Source organism: Palaemon carinicauda, chromosome 1, assembly GCF_036898095.1.
Source record: "Palaemon carinicauda isolate YSFRI2023 chromosome 1, ASM3689809v2, whole genome shotgun sequence".
In the NCBI taxonomy this organism is placed as follows: domain Eukaryota; kingdom Metazoa; phylum Arthropoda; class Malacostraca; order Decapoda; family Palaemonidae; genus Palaemon; species Palaemon carinicauda.
In genome coordinates, this window is record NC_090725.1 from 17,880,861 (window position 1) to 17,905,381 (window position 24,521).

Consider the following 24,521-nt stretch of genomic DNA (forward strand, 5'->3'; position numbering starts at 1 on the left):
GAAAGAACAATGCCCTTGAGACCAACCATATGATCAGCACCCAAGTCCCCTTTCCTCTCCATCAAGCTAGTACCAGGGAAGGCCAGGCAATAGCTGCTAATGACTAAGCAGGTAGATCTATAGGCTCCCTCAAACCTAAGCTTTACTTCATCCAATTATTAGATATCAGTATGCAAAGAATATATAGTACTGTACATCTTAATTCTTCAAACACTCCAAATATTTTTTCATTTAAACGTGTGATTTTTGTCCAGGGAGGACATGAAATTACTACAAAACAGGTGGAAGCAGGACAAAGAGCAAGCACTAATATCCAATGTAAACTTAAGCAAAACAATAAAATAACTGCCTAGAAATATGTAAGCAACAGAATCAATCTGGAATAACAGAATTAACCTCAGAACTCAATAATAAGGGTACTTGTATTGAGGAAAATTGATCAATACTTGGTACAAAAGCCCCTTATATGTAGACAGCAAAAGAAAACCTGACCAGCTGGTTCGTTACAAATCCAAATAACACTAATAAGGATATCACGCAGCGAAAAAGGAAGAACACAAAGCAGTGCAATATGGATAAAATATGGAATGTACTATACCTGTGGTGCTGATGAAATGGAATCAGAAAATTGAATGGGGGGTAGAAAAATACACTGGGTGGTTTGGGACAGCTCAAATTGGGTCATTCATTACAATGTTTAGTTGGCGTGATTAGAAATCACTTTCACAACGGAAGGCAATAAGAACATGTTAACTGCCATGCCTTTTACATATAATAAATATATCTACGATAAGCTGATTTTTCCAGTCCATAAAAAACGCTGTTAAAAATTGTTAAAAATTGTGATCAGCCTCTGTGAACAACACTTGGAAAGTGAAACTGTGGTTCTATTAACAGAAGGAAAAAAATCAGAAATGTCTTCAAAGTATAGCTTACAATAAGCACTTTTACTGTTACAATAAAGCCTTTTAACCATCTACATTTGACATAGCCATTCTCTAATTAAAGGCAAAACAACTTTCCTTGAGGCCGCATGGTTTTTCTGAATGTAAACCAAACCACATTCTACAGATATGTCCATAGGTTCGAGCTGCAAGATGCCATCACTTGCACTTTGAAGATGATGAGTAACCTGGAGTAGAAAGAAGACAAAATGATTTTACAGCAAACCTATTTGTTTTCTTTTTTAATGAATTCTAATCATTATTGTACTTTTACTTAATGCTGCTCGTAATCAGTTTTTGTGATCACACCTGAGAGAACAATGATCAAACACACTGAATCTTTTAAATAACGTCATCTGTAGAGATGGTGGACCACTTGGGAAATGGGAGGAATTCTCACTAACTAGACTTTACATTTTTCGAATATACACCAAAATGATATTGGCAATAAATGCTAACCACCCACTTCTCATTTTATCAAAATTATTTTTTCATTTATGAAATTTTTTTTATGCCAGCTGACACCCACAAACTTTCTTAGTTCAACAATCCATCATCATTTCTTCCTTCCCCTTCTTCTTTTACAATTCTGTTATTCTTAATGTTCATCTATAATATATCATTCTCATTTTAAGTCCAGCCAATGTCCATCTCTCTTTCTTACATGTTGTTAGAATACCCTCTAGTAATATATATACATATATATATATATATATATATATATATATATATATATATATATACATATATATATATATATATATATATATATATATATATATATATATATACACATATACATACATACTCACATATATATATATATATATATATATATATATATATATATATAATATATATATATATATATATATATATATATATATATATATATATATATATATATATATATAATATATATAGTTACATATATTATTATTATTATTATTCTTATTATTATGAATCATTTTTATTACTATTAATAATTATTATTATTATGATTATGATGATTATTTTTATTCTTATTATTATTATTAATATATATATATATATATATATATATATATATATATATATATATATATATATATATATATATATATATATATATATATATATATATATATATATATATATATATATATATACACACAGTGATGCCTCAGCATACGAAAGTAATCCGTTCAGGATACGGTTTCGTATGCTGATTTTTTCGTATCCTGAGCCGCGTTTTACATGTGAATAGCCTAATCCATTCCAAGCCTTACGAAAAGACACCTTTTCTTTCATAAACACGCTAAATTGTAGTAACAAACATGCAATGCAGCCATTTCTATCATTCAATAATTAACCCAACCGTTAAAAATAGCCAAATCCATTCCAGAAACCACCATGAGATTATTCAATAATGTAGTTATAGCCTAGTTATCCCCTCCAAGCCTTAAGAAAACGGTCCGTTTTCTTTACTACTGTATAAAAGTTAAGGTACTGTATGTAAAGCATTTGGATCAGTGAAGGTGTATTGTTACCTGTACACCTAAATTAAGGGTTGATACCCTGAAAAAAAGGTACTGTACTCTCGGCGACGAATTGGGATCTCTTAAGCTTTTCGTATCCAGAATTTTTTTTCGTATACTGAGGCATAAAAATCTTTGTATCGCTTTTCGTGTCCTGAATTTTTCGTAAGCAGAAACTTTTGTATCCAGAGGTATCACTGTATATATATACACACACACACACACACATATATATACATATATATATATATATATATATATATATATATATATATATATATATATATACATATATATATATATATATATATATATATATATATATATATATATATATATATATATATATATATATATATATATATATATAGTGGTACCTCTACATACGAATTTAATTCGTTCCACAACCAACTTCGGATGTAGAAACGAATTTTCCCATAAGAATACATGGTAATTCATTTAATTCGTTCCTCAGCTTAACAACCCATAATAAATCCTTAATAAATGGCTACACAAAATTACATATAACAATAACATAACTGCATAATATGAAAGAAGCATTTAAAAAAAAGATAATTTTAAAGAAATAATAAATAAAAAATGTGTTCTATTGCCACTTTACCTTAGAGACAGGCCAACGCAGGTGTAGAATTTGCTACGCCAGGAGCAGACGGACGATCGGCGAGAAGGTAGACATGGTGTTAACGTGTTCTTTAAATAAATTCTCTCTCTCTCTTGTTCTTCTTCACTGTTAGTGTTAGAGACGTCTATTAATTTTTTCTGTGAGAGAGAGAGAGAGAGAGAGAGAGAGAGAGAGAGAGAGAGAGAGAGAGAGAGAGAGAGAGAGAGAGAGAGAGATTAAACAAAAATGTGTTGCGTACATATGATTTTTAACAGCGTTAACGAGTTGAAAGACAGTTAAATGTAACTAAAAAAACAATATCAGCGAATCTGAATTCCTTTATTAACTAAAACAGATATTGATACAAACACACTCGTGTGCGTATGCGCAAACACACACACACGCACGAGGAGACACGATCGGCGAGGAGGTAGAGATGATGACTGGGATAACATACCGTAACTTACACTATGGAAATTTTAATCTAACTTAGCTTATTTTTTTTTTTTATTTTTATATTTCATATTTTTTACATTTTTTTTCTTTTGATTTTTTATTTTCATCACTTTCAGTGATGAGTTACGGTATGTTATCGCAGTCACCATCTCTACCTCCTCCCCTACCGTCTCTCTTAATGCGTAGCAATTTTTGCACCTGTGTGTGTGTGTTTGTGCATACGCACACGAGTGTGTTTGTATCAATATTTGTTTTAGTTAATAAAGGAATTCAGATTAGCTGTTATTACTTTCTTAGTTACATTTAATTGTTTTTCAATTCGTTGACGCTGTTAAAAATCATATGTACTCTAAACACATTTTTGTTTAATCACTCTTTCTCTCTCTCTCTCTCTCTCTCTCTCTCTCTCTCTCTCTCTCTCTCTCTCGGAAAAAAATAAGAGACGTATCTAACACTATAACAGCGAAAAAGAACGAGAGAGAGAGAGAGAGAGAGAGAGAGAGAGAGAGAGAGAGAGAGAGAGAGAGAGATTTTATTTAAAGAACATGTTAATGCTATGTTTAGAGAGAAACAGAAAAAGAGAGAAGTCTTATTTAAAAGAGCTTGTTAATGCTATCATGGTTTTCTTTGCTTCACTTTTTCTTTCTTTCTGTTCATCACGCTGGCCCTTCTCACATATGATCGTTGCCAACAATCTCTTTGTCCTTTATCCCTATCAACAAAAGGCATTCCATCTCTTCCAGGGTATTGCTAAGATGTCTTGTAATAATAGTGATCCCCTTCGATGGTTATTTGCTTTAATGGCTGCCTTCAGCTTGATGATCCTCGAGATCATAGGCCTATTCCGGCCATATTGTTTAGCCATACAGTATCACTCACATGCACACTGCTCTCATGTTTTTCTATAATTTCTTGCTTTAATTCTAATGAAAGAATTGCCTTCTTCCTGTACTGAAACTTAGCTTCTTAGGCACCATGATTATAGGTAAAATCAAAAAGGAAATGTGAGAAAAGAAAGAAAATAAGCACTGTTAATAACAGACCAAACGGAGAACAACCACGTGATACACACACGAATAGAAAACTGAGCACTCGACGCTCAATTGCGTAATATTTACTTCGTGTGTCGAAATAAAATTTGGGTGTAGAGTAAAAAATTTGCTCGAATTTTACTTCGGATGTTGGAAAATTCGGATGTAGATACGTTCGTGTGTAGAGGTTCCACTGTATATGTATATATGTATGTATATATATATATATATATATATATATATATATATATATATATATATATATATATATATATATATATAAATATATATATATAGTGGAACCTCTACATACGATCTTAAATGGTTCCAGAAACTGCTTCGTATGTTAAAACAATCGTATGTTGAAGCAAATATTCCCATAAGAATACACTGTAATTTGTATAATTCGTTCCACACCCCAAAAACCTATAACTCCTTAATAAATTACTACATATAATTACACATAACAATAACATAACTGCATAATATGAAAGAAGGATGTAAAAAAGATAATTTTAAAGAAATAATAAATAAAAAATGTGTTTTTATTGTCACTTTACCTTAGAGACAGGCCACGCAGGTGTATGAGTTGCTACGACAGGAGGAGACGGACAATCGGGGAGAAGGTAGGCATGGTGTTAACATGTTCTTTAAATAAATACTCTCTCTCTCTCTCTCTCTCTTGTTCTTCCTCACTGTTGGTGTTAGAGACATCAATCACTTTTTTCTGAGAGAGAGAGAGAGAGAGAGAGAGAGAGAGAGAGAGAGAGAGAGAGAGAGAGAGAGAGAGAGATTAAACAAAAATGTGTTGTGTACATATGATTTTTGACAGCGTCAACGAGTTGAAAGACTATTAAATGTAACTAAAAAAGCAATATCTGCGAATCTGAATTCCTTTATTAAATAAAACAAACATTGATACAAACACACTCGTGTGCGTGTGCACAAACACACACACACAGGTGTAGGAATTCCTATGCAGGAGGAGACACGATCGGCGAGGAGGTAGAGATGGTGACTGCGATAACGCACCATAACTTACACTACGGAAACTTTAATCTAACTTAGCTTATTTATTTTCTTTTATTTTTATATTTCATATTTTTTAAATTTTTTTTCTTTTGATTTTAATTTTCATCACTTTCAGTGAAAAGTTACAGTATGTTATCGCAGTCACCATCTCTACCTCCTCCCCGACCGTCTGTCTCTTACTGCATAGCAATTCCTACACCTGTGTGTGTGTGTTTGTGCATACGCACACGAGTGTGTTTTCATCAATATTTGTTTTAGTTAATAAAGGAATTCAGATTCGCTGTTATTACTTTCTTAGTTACATTTAATTGTCTTTCAACTCATTGACGCTGTTAAAAATCATATGTACATTTTTGTTTAATCTCTCTCTCTCTCTCTCTCGGAAAAAAAATAATTGACATCTCTAACACTATAACAGCGAAGAAGAAGAAGAAGAAGAAGAAGAAGAAGAAGAAGAAGAAGAGAGAGAGAGAGAGAGAGAGAGAGAGAGAGAGAGAGAGAGATTTTATTTAAAGAACATGTTAATGCTATGTGTAGAGAGAAACAGAAAAAGAGAGAGGAGTTTTTTTAAAAGAGCTTGTTATGCTATCTTGGTTTTCTTTGCTTCACTTTTGTCTTTCTTTCTGTTCATCACGCTGACCCTTCTCACAAATGATCGTTGCCAACAATCTCTTTGTCCTTTATCCCTATCGACAAAAGGCGTTCTATCTCTCCCAGGGTATTGCTACGATGTCTTGTAATAATGGTGATCCCCTTCAATGGTTTGTCTGCTTTAATGACTGCCTTCTGCTTGATGATCGTTGAGATCATAGGCCTATTCCGACCATATTGTTTAGCAACATCACTCACATGCACACTGCTCTCATGTTTTTCTACAATTCCTTGAATCAATTCTAATGAAAGAATTCCTTTCTTTCTTTTCTCACCACCAGCTGGTACTGAAACTTAGCTTCTTAGGCACCATGATTATAGGTAAAATAAAAAAGGAAATGTGAGAAAAGGAAGAAAATAAGCACTGTTAATAACAGACCAAACAGAGGACAACCACACAATACACACAAGAACAGAGAACAGAGAAAAGAGCACTCGACACTCAATGGCGTCCCTCTTACGTGCTGCCATCTACCAGCGTAAACAAGATCAACATCGGATGTTGGAGCATTACTTCGGGTGTCGAGACAAAAATTTGATGAAATTATACTTCGGATGTTGGAACAATTGTATGTAAAGACTATCGTATGTAGATGTTCTACTGTATGTGTGTGTGTGTATATATATATATATATATATATATATATATATATATATATATATATATATATATATATATATATATATATATATATATATATATACATAAGATCATATGTAAAGGTTCCACTGTATGTATATATATGTATGTATTTATGTATATATGTGTACATATGCATATGTATATATGTACTGTAAATATATATATATATATATATATATATATATATATATATATATATATATATATATATATATATATATATATATATATATATATATATATTTTTTGGGGGGGCTCAAGCCATGGCGTCCTGATGGAAGGTTCCTTTTTGGTAGCTTCCTTGGGTATATAACTACTAAGATATTCCCAGAGAATTTAACCACAGGTTATCACAGAATTCTAACTTCTGGAGCGAGTATCCTAAAGGTTTCCCTTTAAGACATCGTATATCAACAGGGGACGCATGTATTAACGCGCCACATAGCTATCTGCACCCCATACAGAGTTAACACTTCGATATGGAGGGATGGAGAATAGCTGGGGAGCTGTTCCACAGCTAATCTCGTCCGTGGCTACTTTTGGTACTCGAGACGTAAACAAACGGGCGCCATTGCTAAATGACGTCACGTCCGTCCTCATCCTTCATTTAGTAGCTCGCCTTACCAGTCGGACTTTTCCCTGTGTGATCTTTATCGACTTGCATCTTAGCCATGTCTCTACCCTCGGCCTCGCCTTCTTCTGGAAAGTTGAGTATAAGGTTCCAGTATTGTTTAAATAAGCTCTGACCGTAAAGTAACTTTTACTTTTCGAGATATTTGATGTTTTGTGGCAGAGCTGTGCCTCGACCGGACCGGCCATTATATGGCGTCGCTGTTGTTTTGAATGCCTTATTTAGATAGCCTCAACAGCGTTTTCCGGCCTCATTAACTAATCGATTCTATTAGTTATTTAGTCTTCATAGATAGGAACTTTTATATCGTGTTTTGACGCTTTTTTATCGGTCATCAACTGACCCCATACCAGTTGGCTAGTATAGCCCTAGGCCAGAGCGCCTATATCAGTGTTCATGCATGATATTTATCAGTGATCCTAGGTTTATTTATGAAGATAGTGGCATTATTTTACAATACTATTGACTGTGATGCAAGTGTTTTCGCCTTCAGGCACCATATAAGGGACAGGTTAGATAGTGTGTCTTTCTAACCTAACCTACAAGTAGGACCCCTATATGCTTCCTTCATCCCCTGCCTTAGGGCATCCCCTCTGTGTAGCCTTGCTCCCCCTACCACATAAGGGGATCAAGCTCTTTTCAGAGTATTATATCGCTTCTCTGTCCTCCCTAAGGGAATGATCCCCCCTTAGGGTTGCGTCCGAGAATGAGGAACGGCTAGTCCTTCCTCTATTGCTGGGGCTAGGTCTCCGACCTTCCCCGCAATAGCGATACGTCTTCCATCTTTCCTAGTTCAGGGTGTAACATCCCTGCTCTAGGTTAGGTTTTGGAGGGGTTAGTTCTGTACCTTGCTGAAACGATACCCATGCACCGTTTTCAGACAGGCTGCCTTACCTTAGGCTAGGGAGTGTCCTCCCTTCCTTGGTGGCCGCTCTGGTACAGAACCTCCTCCACAGAAGACCCTTCTCTTCTCCCCTCCCCACCTATCTCTTGTATGGCCTAGCCTATACTTAGGTTAGTCTATACCCATCTGTCCCCTGTCCTACAACTCCTCCTTAGGGTGGAGTGATAGGGCTACCTTGAGCTCCTGTGTGCAGTCCGCTCTGGTACGTATACCCTTCATAGTGTCCTATGGGGTTAACCACTGGATGCATTCTGTCTACAGGGGTTCTCCCCCCTCTTGGGTGTTCCCTGCCCTCCCTTGGGCTCCCTTTGCTCCCGGTCCTCTGCGGCCCCTGCTTCTGGTTGATAGGGCTAGCCTCTATCATGGGTACACCCACTCAGGTGGGATGCCTTGGGGTCCGTGGTCGGACCCCTACATCCCCCCCTTCTGTCTCTTTCACTATCCTGGTGCCGGTCCCTTGCCGCCTCTACTGTCGGTGATACCCACCTCCTACCTTGGTGACTTCCCCCTTGCCCTCTGGGCCGTCAGTCCGCCGTGTGCCGGGGGACTTCCGCCTGCCGCCGGGGCCTAGCCGATGGCCTTCCCTCTTTCCTCATAGCTTCAGTCGTCCGTCCACCGGCCGGCCCCCCGGAGTGCCGGCATCCGCTGCCGGCAGTCCGGTTCTGCTATAACCATCCTTGTTCCTGTCACCAATCCGGCAACCTCCGGCTGCCGGAGCCGCCGCTCCCCGCTGGCGTGCCCCCACTGTGCCGGCGGCCGCCACCCTGGTATTACTCTTGACTTCTATTATTGTCTTCCCTAATGCCAGAAACTCTGCTGGGGCAGCCTTCGGCGTGCCGGCGGTCTGCCGGCGCCTTTCGGAGGCGTCAAGCAACTTGCACCCCCTTCTACTAGCTATCATCTGATGTTGATAGCCCTACATCGCAACCAGATGGTTTGATTACATGATGGATAGGTATTGCCTTACCGTTCCATTAGTAACCATGCTGTCTTCTTGCATATCACAGATTTCCAGCATGCTACGTGTATCTTAGCACGGCCGGTTACCGGAAACTGTTACCCTATGGGATCTTCTACGTTCCCAATCCTTGGGTCTGAGTGGCCTCAGTCCCAGTTCTATATCCTTGGCAATCCCCACTAGAATTCCCACTGCCTTCATGGCATGCTATGTTGAATTCTGCCCTGTGTCCTCGGTCACAACAAATTGCCTACGGATAAGGTTACAGTAACCGGCCGGGAGGGTTACACGGGGGATGTGTCTATCTCCTTCTTTTCCGCCCACTCTCTGAACGTCACAGTATTTCTACCACTTAATATTAGGTTAAAGATTAATCACTTAATACTTAACCTTAAAATAGAAGTCATCCTTATGACTCCCCCATATTCATGTCCTCTTTCTCTTACAGGAGGAGTACGTGAAGTGCGACCATGGCTTCTGTGGAGTGAAGCGCCCGCACTGTTATGGGCACACGGCGTGTAGGACTCACGCCCCTTGTGCAAACAAAAAGGTGATCTGAAGTTCTGGGACCCACTAAACTGTACGGTCTACCAGGAACACCTGGTCGAGGCGTTCAATAACCCTCCCTCAGCGGAGGTTAGGGACGCTTCTCGAGAGAAGCTACGCAAATGGGTGCGTGGCTTCCAGAAGAACGCCACAGGACCGTACCTTGCCACCGAAGACTTGAGGGCCATACTGTTCCCAAAGGCATCCCCAGACTCTGTGGTCCCCAAGGATCAGATCCCCACCGTCCAAATCACGGTGGAACCCGATGTCGTCATGGCTCAGTCCATGCAGGAGTGTCGCCTGGATACCGACAATGCGGAATGTATGTCGGAAGTGTTGGAGACAACGGAGAGGAACCTCATGGCCGAAGAATTGGACTATGAGTAGGACCAAGTTGAATACGCTGGGTCGGAGCAAGAGGTCGCTCCGCCTTCCACCACTCCCGTCTACCTCCGCCACCCCGGACCCCATCCCAACCAGCGCCCAGGAGATGTTTCGGACGCTCGAAGCCATCATGGACAAGACTCTCCGTGAGACACACGAATACATCGGGACCATGGGAAGTTCCAAGGAGCCGAAAAGGAATTCGGTTAAGGACCTCCCTGCATGCTCGCAAGCCAACCCCTGGAGGTATGCCGAGCATATGCCGATCGCAACGGGCAGGATCTTCATCAGTGAGAAGGTCGGCTCGGTTGTCCTGGAAGAAGTGGAATTCTTCCCAAGTTTTGAGGCTTACCCGGACTGTTACGTCCGGCTTCGATCCGAACCTGCCTCTAAAGAAGAGACCGAACCTAAGGAGGTGATAGTGTTCAATCTCCCGAAGGCCCAGGCTATGAGGGCCAACACCCTTAAAAGTAAGGTTTTTACTTGGTCAAAGCTTTCGGCGTTGAGCAAGAAGCACCCTACCTACGTCGCATCTGATGATGCGATCCTCCCCTTCATGGAAAAGGCCTTTGCAGCGGTACACAGGGCAGTGGAAGAAGGGAAACCTTGCCCTGCACTGGAGGAGTGCAGACCCTTCTCCCTGGTCACTTCCCCCGATGCCTCCTTCGTCGGGAACAAGATACGAAAGAAAGCCTTGCCGCATCCATGTCCCTCCAGGTCCAGCTTGACGTCATGGCTGGTGACACTAGAGTCCCCGACCACTACACGGTGCTCGCCAAGACGCATCTGGCGACTGTAGTCAAGGACTTATACAGCTTCATGAAGGCTCGGAGAGCCTGTCGTGAATTCGTGTTCTCAAGTGCCTCAGTGAGACACGAACCCCGGAGGCTGATTTCCTCCAACATCTGGGGTAAGCACCTCTTTCCCTCTGATCTGGTGAAAGAGATTACCGACAAGGCCGCCACGGAGAACAGGAACCTTCTTCACAAGTGGGGCATGTCGAAGAAGAGGAAATCCTCTCAGGACGACGGCCCTCAACCTAAGACGAGATCCTCCAAGCCGAAACCCCAGCAACGTCAACAGAGACGGCAGTTTCCGGGACCCGCTACTCCCCAAGTGGCTGTTCAGCCACAACAGACCTTTCAGCTGGTCACCCAACCGGTCTTGCCCCAATCACCGGTTTTCACCCCTGCCTTTGAGCAACAGACGACTACCTTTCGTCCCAAAGGTTGAGGCTCAAGCAGAGGTGCAGGAAGAGACGCATCTCGCCGTCCCTCCAGAGGCAGAGGAGGAAAGGGAGCTAGCGGCCGAGGTGGTACACCCTCGGGACACCAGAAGCAATGAAATGCTTCCGGTGGGAGGAAGACTCCGCCAATTCCAGGATCGTCGGACCTTCGATCCCTGGGCACACAGCATCGTCGACAAGGGTCTAGGCTGGAGTTGGACTCAACCACCCCCAACTTTCCAGCAATTCTTCCAACAATCCCCCCCTTCTGGAAGAATATGTCCTAGATCTCTTGATTAGGAGGGTAAAGTCAACCAGGTTCCAAGGGAGACTGTTTTGCGTCCCCAAGAAGGATTCCAACAAGCTCAGAGTCATTCCAGACTTATCCCCCCTCAAAAAGTTCATAGCGAACAACAAGTTCAAGATGTTGACTCTTCATCAGATAAGGACCCCTCTGCCTCAGGGTTCCTACACGGTCTCCATAGACCTGGTGGATGCCTATTGGTACATTCCAATGAACCACCACGCTTCCTCCTACCTAGGATTTCGACTCCAAAGGGAAAAGCTACGCCTTCAGGGCCATGCCCTTCGGCCTCAACGTGGCCCCTCGGATCTTCACAAAGCTGGCAGATGCCATCGTTCAACAGCTGCGCTTCCGAGACGTCCAGGTGATGGCCTACCTTGACGACTGGCTAGCCTGGGCTCCATCGCCCGAGGATTGTTTAAAATCCTGCAACAAAGTCACCCAGTTCCTAGAACACCTGGGATTCAAGATAAACGCGAAGAAATCTCGCCTCTCTCCAGCTCAAAGGTTCCAATGGTTAAGAACTCAGTGGAACCTTCAGTCACACTGCCTTTCCATCCCCCAGAAGAAAAGGAAGGAAATAGCAGGGTCTGTCAAGCGACTGCTGAAATCCAAATGGATCTCAAGACGTCAGCAGGAACGAGTTCTAGGCTCTCTACAGTTCCCCTCAGTGACAAACCCAGTGCTACGTGCACAGCTAAAGGATGCCGCGGGAGTCTGGAGACGTTCCGCATCCATCGCTCGATGAGACCTCAAGAGACGGCTCCCAAACGGACTTCGGCTGCTCCTCAAGCCGTGGTCGGAAGCAAAGGCCCTGAAAAGGTCCATTCCTCTTCAACACCCACCTCCATCACTCAACATCCACACGAATGCTTCACTGGAGGGTTGGGGAGATCACTCCCACCAAAAATAGGCTCAAGGCACATGGTCTCCCCTATTCAAGACGTTTCACATCAACATCTTGGAGGCCATGGCGGTCCTTCTAACGCTGAAGAAACTCTCCCCGCCTCCCTCGATCCATATTCGTCTATCCCTAGACAACTTGGTGGTAGTTCGATGTCTCAATCGCCAAAGCTCAAGATCGCCCCAGATAATCAGGTGCTTCTGACAATCTTCCGTCTGGCAGAGAAGAAGAAATGGCACCTGTCTGCAGTTCACCTACAAGGATCCCGCAACGTGACGGCGGACGCTCTATCCCGGACAAGTCCGATAGAGTCGGAATGGTCTCTAGACGCAAGATCATTCACCTTCATCTCTCACCAAGTCCCAGAACTTCAGACCGATCTCTTCGCAACGAGCGGAAATAATCAACTTCCTCGATATGTAGCCCCGTCCGAGGACCCCAAGGCAGAAGCAGTAGACGCCATGTCACTGGACTGGAACAGATGGTCCAAGATCTACCTGTTCCCTCCCACCAACCTTCTGCTGAAAGTCCTCTCCAAGCTGAGAACCTTCAAAGGGACAGCGGCCCTAGACGCTCCCAAGTGGCCCTGGAGCAATTGGTACCCCCTGGTCCTAGAGCTGCAGCCCACGCTGATCCCTCTCCCGGGCCCAGTACTCTCCCAGCAAGTACAGAAGTCGACTGCCTTCGCTTCATCATCGAAAATCAAGGACCTTCATCTCATGATTTTCTCTCCCTAGCCGCGAAGAAAAGGTTTGGGATCTTGAAGAAAAGTCTAGACTTCCTCGAGGAATACAAGACCTAATCCACACGACGGCAATACGAATCATCCTGGAGAAAATGGGTCTCATTTGTCAAGGCAAAAATCCTACGGAAATCACCATTGATTTTTGCATGTCCTTCTTTATTCACCTTCACGGACAGGGCTTGGCAGCCAACACGATTTCTACTTGCAAATCGGCCTTGACTAGACCACTAATGTATGCCTTCCTGATTGATCTGTCCAACGACATCTTCAATAAACTCCATTTTGCCTCCAACTTGGACAATGATTCGTGCCCTCTCGAGGATCTGACTCAGAAAGTTATCTTTCTTTTTGCTCTTGCTTCAGGAGCCCGAGTCAGAGAAATAGTGGCATTATCAAGGGACGAGGGCCACATCCTGTTTACAGATTCAGGTGACCTTACCCTCTTCCCGGATCCGACGTTTCTCGCCAAAAACGAATTACCCACCAAAAGATGGGGCCCTTGGAGAATATGCCCCCTGAAAGAAGATGACTCTATGTCCAGTAGAGAGCCTCAAGGTCTATCTTCATAGAACTTCGGACTTTGGTGGAGGCCAACTCTTTAAAGGAGAAACTTCGGACAGCGACCTGTCACTGAAACAACTAAGAGCGAAAATCACCTACTTCATTCGCAGAGCGGATCCTGACAGTTCACCCGCCGGTCACGATCCTAGAAAAGTTGCATCGTCTCTGAATTTCTTTCAGAGTATGGATTTCGAAAGTCTTAAGAGTTTCACAGGCTGGAAATCCTCGCGTGTTTTCTTCATACATTATGCGAAACAAGTGAACGAAGTCAAACATTTGTGGTAGCCGCAGGTAGTGTTATAAAACCTGCACCTAACTCTGCATAGAACAGTGAGTTACTTGGGACTCTAACTCCTCGGGTGCCTATGTTGACCCTCGCGTGATACGTAGTGATTTCAAAAACACTTAGTGTTTTTTCATAGACTGTTCTTCTCCCAGGTGAAATGTCATAGTCGTCACATGAGTGCCGCATGCCTAGAGCATGATGTGTCTTATCTTTATAGACTGCCGTTCCTCTGGAACGAGTGCCTACTAATAATTTGAAATTCCCTTTCAGATTCAAGAGCAAGTCTCTCATGACTATGTACATTATAATTTATTGTAAATAACTTTTACAATTTTATTGCATTTCCTTAATATGTTCTGCAATGGTGAAATAAAATTTCTATTTTATTACTTGTGCGTCTCAATCCGCTCCTACTTATACTATGAAATACATGACTGTCATAGTTTTATTATCCCCTTCCTCTTATGTCGATGAAGATGACTAAGGGTTCAACCCTTACCATATACTCACTTCTGCAATGTAATATTCCTACTCGAATACTTACTTACATCATATCTTAGAGACCAGACGACTCTATTCACATACAGTGCCTAACCACCACTTGTCTGCCTTTGTGAATGTTCCTATATGAATGCCAACCATTCAGTCTTGTCTCCGAGTTCTTTATGTTCTCCCAGCAAGGTGAGTAGCCCTTCGATGACCACTTTGATCTTCGGCATGGTCCGTTGGGACTTCGCTGCCAAGGGGGGCAGGAAGTTTCTTCCCATCGGTTCTCTTATTGAGGTTACTATGCTTATCCTGTCAAAGCCCTAGGCACTTATACTACAAGGGGAAAATCTACCATGATACATTGATTCTCTGGTACTCTTCCATCAGGACGCCATGGCTTGAGCCCAAAAAATGGATTTTGAGCGAAGCGAAAAATCTATTTTTGGGTGAGATAGCCATGGTGTCCTGATGGACCCTCCCTGCTACTTCGTTCAGTTTGTCAGGTCCCACCCTGCGCTGCTGTATCATGGTGATCGGCAAGCAACTGGCTTCAGGATGAGGACGGACGTGACGTCATTTAGCAATGGCGCCCGTTTGTTTACGTCTCGAGTACCAAAAGTAGCCACGGATGAGATTAGCTGTGGAACAGCTCCCCAGCTATTCTCCATCCCTCCATATCGAAGTGTTAACTCTGTATGGGGTGCAGATAGCTATGTGGTGCGTTAATACATGCGTCCCCTGTTGATATACGATGTCTTAAAGGGAAACCTTTAGGATACTCGCTCCAGAAGTTAGAATTCTGTGATAACCTGTGGTTAAATTCTCTGGGAATATCTTAGTAGTTATATACCCAAGGAAGCTACCAAAAAGGAACCTTCCATCAGGACGCCATGGCTATCTCACCCAAAAATTGATTTTTCGCTTCGCTCAAAATCCGTTTATATATATATATATATATATATATATATATATATATATATATATATATATATATATATATATTTATATATATATTTTATATATATATATATATATATATATATATATATTATACATATATAGCATATATATATATATAACATATATATATATATATATATATATATATATATATATATATATATATATGTGTGTGTGTGTGTGTATATATACATATATGTATACATCTATATATATATATATATATATATATATATATATAGATATAAATTTTATGTATATATATGTATATGTATATACATCATATATATACACTGTGTATATATATATATATATTCATATATATATTATATATATATATACATATATATATATATATATATATATATATATATATATATATATATATATATATATATATATCTATATATATATATATATAGATATATATATATATATATACTGTATATATTATAAAAGTAGTGATGTCTCACGTCACGAAATCAATTGGTTCCGTAGTGGCCTTCGTACCAACGATTTTATCCTGTTGTGAATCGCCTTTTAGATGTAAATAGCCTAATTCATTCCAGGCCCTATAAAAACACCACATTAAATGTTATATAAAGGCTAAACTCCACTAAACTTAATGTAATACAGTTCTGTACAATCATTTGGATTATTCAGTAATAACCCAACCGTTAGTAAACTGTAAAAAAAATTAATAACTTGAGCAAACACAGTAAAAATACAGAAACAGAAATGTGGAACCATACCTTCAGAGTGAGGGTATGTCTGAGAGCGAAGTGGAAGATGACAAACGGTAGAAAACGTCAACAAGTGGCAGAAAACATACACTTAATTCTACAAAACATCAATAAATGGCAGATCATAATAATTCTTAATTTTAAGAAAAACATTTAAAAATGGTAGAAAATATTAACACAACTTTTGGATAAACCAAATAAAATTTTTCTTTTTTGTCTTTTTCAAATTTTGTATTTTTTTTACTTTATGTTTTGTATTTTCTGAATTTAATTACATATTTTCTTCATCACTGCCACTTTACATTCTTTTTGGATCATTTTGAGCTTCCTCTTCGACCTACTAGTAACAAAGGCCTCCTTAAAATATTATCCAAGGACGCTTATTTCTGCATGCTTCTAAAATTTTCCTGAAATGACTCGGAACTGCTCCTATTCTATATGGATTTTGGCCATATTCCTTCGCGATCACACTGAACCGCATTCCAGCCTCGTATTTGTTGATTATTTCCATCTTGTTCTCTGTAGAAAGCATCATCCTCTTCGTTCCCTGCACATTGGAAACTTTCTTCCGACCCATGGCTAATGAAGTAAAATAATGTAACATCGCAACACAACACAGTACAATAGCCACAAAAAAGAAATCACAATCGAAATGTCAATGCGTACAATAGCGCTGATGAAACAAAATGGCTGAGGAATGCCAATGCATACAAGCATGATGGGATATAGTACAGTAGATGCTGACCAACAGGAGAGCAGGATCTTATGATTGTAACTAACATCTGACTAGGGAGATAACCAATGGGAGAGCGGGAGGATGGTGGCAAATTTACGGGCTTAGGTGCTCAAATTTTTAAATCAGTCTCAGAGACGGTTGGGCTCTCATACTATACCTCCTTTCGTTGCACAAAACATTTTTCACAACGCGATTTGTAAAATTCTTTGCATCTCGCTTGGCAGCGTGAAAATTTTGTAAGCAGATTCTTTCATGTAAAGAGGTAGGACTGTAACTACAAGGAAAATGAAATAGAAAATATAAACTCAAGTCCTGAGTAGTTTCGTGTTAACTTCTTCAGGGGATTTATTTAATGAGAGAGAACTTTTAACATTTTATATTGTTAGCAGCTACAGTGGACATGAATGTGTTGAGGTGGTTTGGCCATGTTGAGAGAATGGAAAATAGCTGTCTGCTAAAGAAGGTGATGAATGCAAGAGTTGATGGGAGAAGTACAAGAGGAAGGCCAAGGTTTGGGTGGATGGATGGAGTGAAGAAAGCTCTGGGTGATAGGAGGATAGATGTGAGAGAGGCAAGAGAGCGTGCTAGAAATAGGAATGAATGGCGAGCAATTGTGATGCAGTTCCGGTAGGCCCTGCTGCTTCCTCCGGTGCCTTGGATGACCGCGGAGGTAGCAGTAGTAGGGGATTCAGCATTATGAAGCTTCATCTGAGGTGAATAACGGGGGAGGTTGGGCTGTGGCACCCTAGCAGTACCAGCCGAACTAAGTTGAGTCCCTTGTCAGGCTGGGAGGAACATAGAGAGGAGAGGCCCCCTTTTTTGTTTCATTTGTCTGATGTTGGCTACCCCCCAAAATTGGGGGAAGTGCCTTGGTATATGTATGTATGTATGTACATTGAGGGTACAAACATACTTACTGGTGTTTGCAGAACAATGCTCCACTGCTAAACAAACTATCTGAGCTTATATTTTCAGGTGGGTGGAGTTCTTACCTCATTAGCCAAATTTTCAGATGGGTGGAGTTCTTATCTCACTAGCCATATGTCAGGTGAGGTCCTTTAGGATAACAGGTAATTTATAGGCTTTCTGACAGTTTCTTTTAAATAATTTGCATTACCCTTATCCATAAAAATACATAATCATACATATATACCTACATTCATGCATACACTCCCATATATGTACATACTTGCACACATGATTAACATGTATTTACACATTGATGCATATAAACCGTAACAGCATAAACATACAATTACATGCATATTTATACATGTTTACATATCAATGTATATACAAATCATAAAAACATACCAATAAGTAGCAGCAAAGCATATACGTGTAATTTTACGCTCAGCCATGTCGTGCTGATGGAAGGTTCCTTTAGACAGCTTTCTAAGGGATATTTGGCTACAGTGATACTCCCAAAGAATTGACCACAGGTCTCCAGAATTCTAACTCTTGGCGCGAGTATCCTTAAAAATAACTCTTAAGGATATCGCATAATATCAGGGGACGTATTTCTTGATACGACATATGGCAATCTTCACCCCAAATAGAGTTTTCGCTCTGAGGGGGAAGAGTGGCGAATTTGAAGGGGAGCCTTTATCAAGGTTACCCAGTGGATCCCCTCCCGGTACCAACCCGGTGAACTATTCCTTTAGTAGTAGCGAATTAAGCACGGTGTATGTCCCAACTTGCTCTCAGTTATGTTACTATTTCAAGGATTATTACTATGCAATCTCCAGCATCTTCATCCTCTGATAAGTTGAGTATTTAATCTTTCCTGCGTATAATTTTTGACTCCCTTCTCACAGTTAAATTAGCATAATTTAGATGTGTTTAGTAGAGCAGAGCCATCACCGGGGGCGGCCATTTTGGACCGCTGTCGTACGCCATAAATGCTTTATTTAGTTAGTAGTGCGACGTCCCCAGTATTTATCTTTAGTGAATTATAGCAATCTAGGCAAATTATACTAGTGAAGATAAGATTACACGTGTAATATTTCCTCCTGTTAAATGTTTCGATTGTAACGATAGGACTTTGGTGACGTAACGTAACCGAGATCCAGACTCGAGTTGGGCTAGCCTAATGCGTTTTAGTATACTTTAGTGACGTTATCTCCATTTATCCTCTTGTATCATTTTATTAATTCAATTGGAGATAGCACATCTCCTAGAATTACTAACATAATTCGATACTCATCTCTTTTAGAGATTTAAGGGTAAGCCATTAGGCGGCAACCCTATCTTTGGTCTTGCCATAGAGTAGAGTACTCTGGCTTGACTGGGATAGTGTTTCTGTCTTTCCTCTTTGCCGGAGAGTATCCCAGCTTTGAATTACAACAGTAACTCACAGTATTCAGTCTTGTTATTGGCAACTCTACCGATGGGGGATTAGTCATTCCCCAGCCGGTTTACTGTTGCCGGCATAGGAAGCCCGGCTTCCCTAGTCCACAACTGAAAGTGGTAGTACAGTTGCCGCCACCTTCTCCCTTGTGGTCTATAAGACATGTCTTATATCCGGCAATGTCATAGGCTGAGGGATTGTTATTCTTCTGCTGCCCAAGACGGCGCCTGCACAGGAAACTATGTTTCCTTGTTTTGCTGCTGACAGTGGGAGGCAGACGTGCCGCCTTCTTTCTATGCAAAAATATAAGACCCTTTCCTTTCCCCTTCTGTCCTTTAGTGATGGCCTGGCTGTCACAACATCTGTGACTGGTATTCTACAATCTCCCCGCTTGCCGGACTGATTACAATGCCGGCCGGGCTCCTACAAAGGCGGCTAGATTGCCGCTTTGACCTTTCCCCTAATGGAAGTAAGGCTCCGGGAAAGGTTGTGCCGGCCATGACAGCTGCCGGTGGGAGACCCATTACAACTTTGAGTATTCTTCAGTTCTCTCTTGGACTGCCATCCACAAACCCTGTAACCGGCAGTGCAGCTGGCAACAGATTTTGTGGCTGGATGGAAGCTAAAATGAATACATTCTTTCCCCTTCCATTTGAATCCTCATTCTGGAAAGAAGGCAGTAAAGACAGTAGTCCCTACAACCCTTATTATTATACTAAACTATAATAATACAGAAGCCCTTCTATCCATTCTTTCTCTTTCTCTGTCGGCTAGTGCCACCAGGTACTAGCCTAGCCGGTAGTATGCCGGCAGAACTACAGTACAAGACTGTACTGTAGCCAGTATTCCTGCAATATAGAAATACAGCAGTTAGAAAACTACAGTATATAATATACAGTAGTATGATTTTCCAACATATTCTTGTCCTTTCACAGTCCATTGTTGAGACCGCTAAGCAAATATTGAAGTGAAGTAATTCTTCAACATTCTGATGTATCCTAGATCATCAGAACATAAAATCTTTACCCTACAGTATTAATATTCACTTGTGGGAGAGTTAGTGCTAGTATACACTGATTCCAACTCTACGAATGAGAGCTATTCCACCCTATATTTCCCTAATAGGGAAATTTAAGAAATTTTAAAATATTAATATTGAGGGAGGTCACAGCAATTCCCTGGACAGGAAACACAGATATGTGTCTTTCCTATTTCCTTTCTAGCTTACTATCCTAATCTATAATTATAATAGTAATGATTACTATTTACTACATGTGAGTAATTATCAGTATGATAAATTACCCCATACTCATTTCACTATTTCCTTTCTTACAGGAGGAGGGCAAGGTGAAGTGTGCAGCCCTATCCTGCAACCACAAAAGTAGGACCTTTTATGGCCACGAGATGTGCAGGTCTCATGCTCCCCGCTGCATCGTATTTGGATCCCTGAGGTACTGGAACTCATATTTTTAACATATATCATTTCACTAATATAAACAACCTAATACTCATTCACCTTTCTTTACCTTACAGGAGGAGCTGATGGCAAAGTGTACAGGGGTGTTCTGCAACCACAAGAGTTACAGGGGTGATCTGCAACCACAAGAGTTACAGGGGTGTTCTGCAACCACAAGAGTAAGAACTTTTGTGGGCATACGATGTAGGGGTCTTATGCCCCTGCCGCATCGTATCTGGATCCCTGAGGTTCTGGGACCCGAAAGGTCACTCCAATCGCTTGACCTTGCTGACCGACGGCTTTGTAAAAGACATCCCTGACACTATGGAGTCAAGGGATAACGCAAGGGAAATCCAATAAAGGTGAGTATGAGGCTTCCAGAAGAACTTTCAGGGACCTTACCTACCTAATAAATTTGGAAGTGCCTACTGTTCCTTAAGGCTCAATCGAATACGTTTGTGCCTCAGGCACAGGTCCAACCTCTCTCTATCCAACGGACGGTGGACACAGATATCAATAGGCACTACAAGGCTTGGACATCCACCAAGATCGGATGCCAGAGGCGTCCATTGACACTGGACAGGACCTACTGCAAGAAGGCCCTGTATATGGAGTGGTTCAACCACCCATGGAGGAAGAAGGATCCGTTTCGACAATGACTGAGGTACCCCACCTCACTGTGCCAGCATATTAACTTATGCTGTCAACCTCTTCAACCCCAACTCCCCAACTGGCTAGACAGTTCGGCAGGAGCGAAACGCTCCTACAGTCGATCCAGCAGATGCTGACACTGTTCCGGAAGGAACGAGAGGAGAATAACCAAGATCTCAAAGGGAGGAAGAGAGAGGTACAGGGAAGGAAACGCCCTGGGGCTTCCAGGGGCTCCGCTAAGCCCCTTAAAATATCTGACCTCCCTCACTGTTCCGAACCAATCCCTGGGGGTAGACGGAACACATACCCAGGTTGAATAGGAAGCTTTATATTTTCTAGATGTTGAGGCCCCATCCCCTTGCAGAGCTTCAATTCAGGCCCAGCTTTCAGTGTACCCAGATTGCTTCGTGAGACTACGAGATGAACCTACATCCCGCGAAGAGGCTATACCGAAGGAAGTCATTTTCCTCGAACATGACAAGGCCCGAGCCATCCTTACCAAGACACAGAAAGGGGCCGGATATAACTCCAAAGTCTCAGCAGTGAACAAGAAGCATCCAACCGCCGTTGCTCCTTCCTAATGAGCCTTCCTCCCTTTCGGGGAAGGCCCTAGACTGTGTTGGAAGAGCAGGTGAAGAGGGCAAACCCTGCCCAATCCTAGAGAAAGGTCTCTAGCTATGCCCACCTGCGAGGAGAAGTGGAAAGAAGAACATCTAACCTGCTCCGTCTCGAAGTTGGATCCGGAGATAGCAGATCAGCAGTTGAATGAGAACCAAACCATCCCTTGAGAAGGGAACAGGAGACGAAAGATAAGCTTATCGCCTCCCTGTCTCGTCAGAACCGCTTAAGAAATTTGTGCAGGCCTTTAGTAATGCCCCACCCTTGTGATGAATATGTAGGTTTTTCTCAGGTCAAAAAAGGACCGGTAGAAACCATGTGTTTGCCGCATCAACGGTGAAACATGAACCCAGAAAACTGATTTCATCATGTATCTGGGGCATAGACCCTTTCCCACAGGAAATGGTCCAAGAGGTCATTACCAAAGCCACCAAGGAGAATGGGAACCTGCTCCAAAATTGGGGCATGTCCTCAAAGAGGAAATTATCGTTAGAACTGCACAGTTTCCTACCATGACCATGACCACGGAGCCTCAAATGGTAGCCCAGCCGCAAACCACCTTCCAGATGGTCCCTCAACAGCTGGTAGCTAGTCACCTGTGTTTAATCTAGGCTTTGAAAGGCACTCGACCACCTTTTGGCCCTACAAAGGTAAGGGCCCAAAAAGAGGATCCTCCAGAGACCCCCCAAGGGTGGAGGAGGACGTGGTCACGGAAACAAGTCCTCAGGAACCTCTAAATAATGAGATGTTCCAGGTAGGATGCAGAATTTTCCACTTTCGGGATCGTTGGACCTTCGATTCCTGGTCCGCAGCCAAATTATGAATGGACTTGGTTGGAAATGGAACAATAATCCACCCCACTTTTCCAAAATTCCTCCAACAATCCACTCCCTTATTGGAAGAATATACCTCAGAACTCTTGAATAAGAAGGTAATGAGAAAAGCAAAGTCCATCAAAATTCCAGGGAAAGCTGTTTTTGTGTTCCCAAGAAAGACTCGGACAAACCCAGAGTCATTCTAGACTTGTCTCCACTCAACAAGTTCATTGAGAACAAGTTCCGGATGCTTACATTGCAACAAATAAGGACTTTTCTACCAAAAAGGGGCGTACACAGTCTCAATAAACCTAGCAGATGCTTACTGGCACCTACCAGTCAGTCGCCCCCTCTCCTCCTACCTAGGATTCAGGCTACAGAAGACAAAATTTGTCTACACAGCCATGCCCTTTGGACTAAATATAGCCCCAAAGGTATTCACAAAACTCACGGACACGATCGTCCAGCACCTGCGCTCCGAAGGAGTACAGGTAGTAGCATACCTGGACGATTGGCAAATGCGGGAAGCATCCAAGACTACTTGTCTGCAAGCGGCTGGAAAGGTGATCCAGTTCCTGGAACACCTGGGCCTCAAGACCAGTCGCTAGAAGTCTCGCTTTTCTCCAGCTCACAAGTTTCAATGTTTGTGAATCCATGGGAACTTGCAGTCACAACACCTCTCCATTCTATTAAAGAAAGGGAGAAAAATAGCGGTATCTGTCAGGAGACTAATCCAACACAAGAAGACTTTAAAATACCAACAGGAAAGAGCACTGGGCTCTCTCTGCTTCGCGATAGTGACAAACCCGGTGCTAAGAAGCACAGCCAAAGGATGCGCCAGGAGTCTGGAGAAGATACGCATCAAATGCTCGATGAGATCGACAAGGTTGACACCGACCCGATTGCGCACGCTATGGAGGCCATGGTCAATGAATAAAAGCCTAGCACAGACAATTTTCTTGCAACCACCACAAACATCAGTGGCGATACACACGGAAGCCTCCCTGAAAGAACGGGGAGGCCATCTGTATGAAAAGAAAGGGCAAGAAATTGATCATTCCAGTTCAAAACTTTCACATCAACATGTTGGAGGCTATGACAGTCCTCCTGACATTAAGGAGACTATCCCCTCGCAGAACAGTCCACATCTGATTGGCTCTCAACAACGAGGTGATAGTAATATGTCTAATCAACAAGGCTTGAGTTCACCTCACATCAACCATGTGATGTTAGCCATCCTCCACTGGCAAGGAAGAGTAGATGGCATTATCAAGCAGTTCACCTTCAAGGGTTCTACGATGTGACGGCGGATGCTCTATCCAGGCAAAAGCCGATAGAGACAGAATGGTCCCTAGACGC

The 24,521-nt window shown here is 41.8% G+C and overlaps 1 protein-coding gene across 2 annotated transcripts in view; it reads right to left on the reverse strand.

Annotated features, from left to right (window-relative positions):
- The window catches only part of pn (exopolyphosphatase prune), a 135,655-nt gene that overhangs the window by 648 nt on the left and 110,486 nt on the right, over window positions 1-24,521 (reverse strand). For both annotated transcript variants that reach the window (XM_068380599.1, XM_068380609.1), the window contains one exon: window positions 1-1,132. This exon is cut by the window's left edge and continues 648 nt beyond it. In XM_068380599.1, coding sequence (XP_068236700.1) covers window positions 977-1,132 — 156 coding nt within the window. In that variant the 3' untranslated portion in view covers window positions 1-976. The remainder of the gene's footprint in view (window positions 1,133-24,521) is intronic.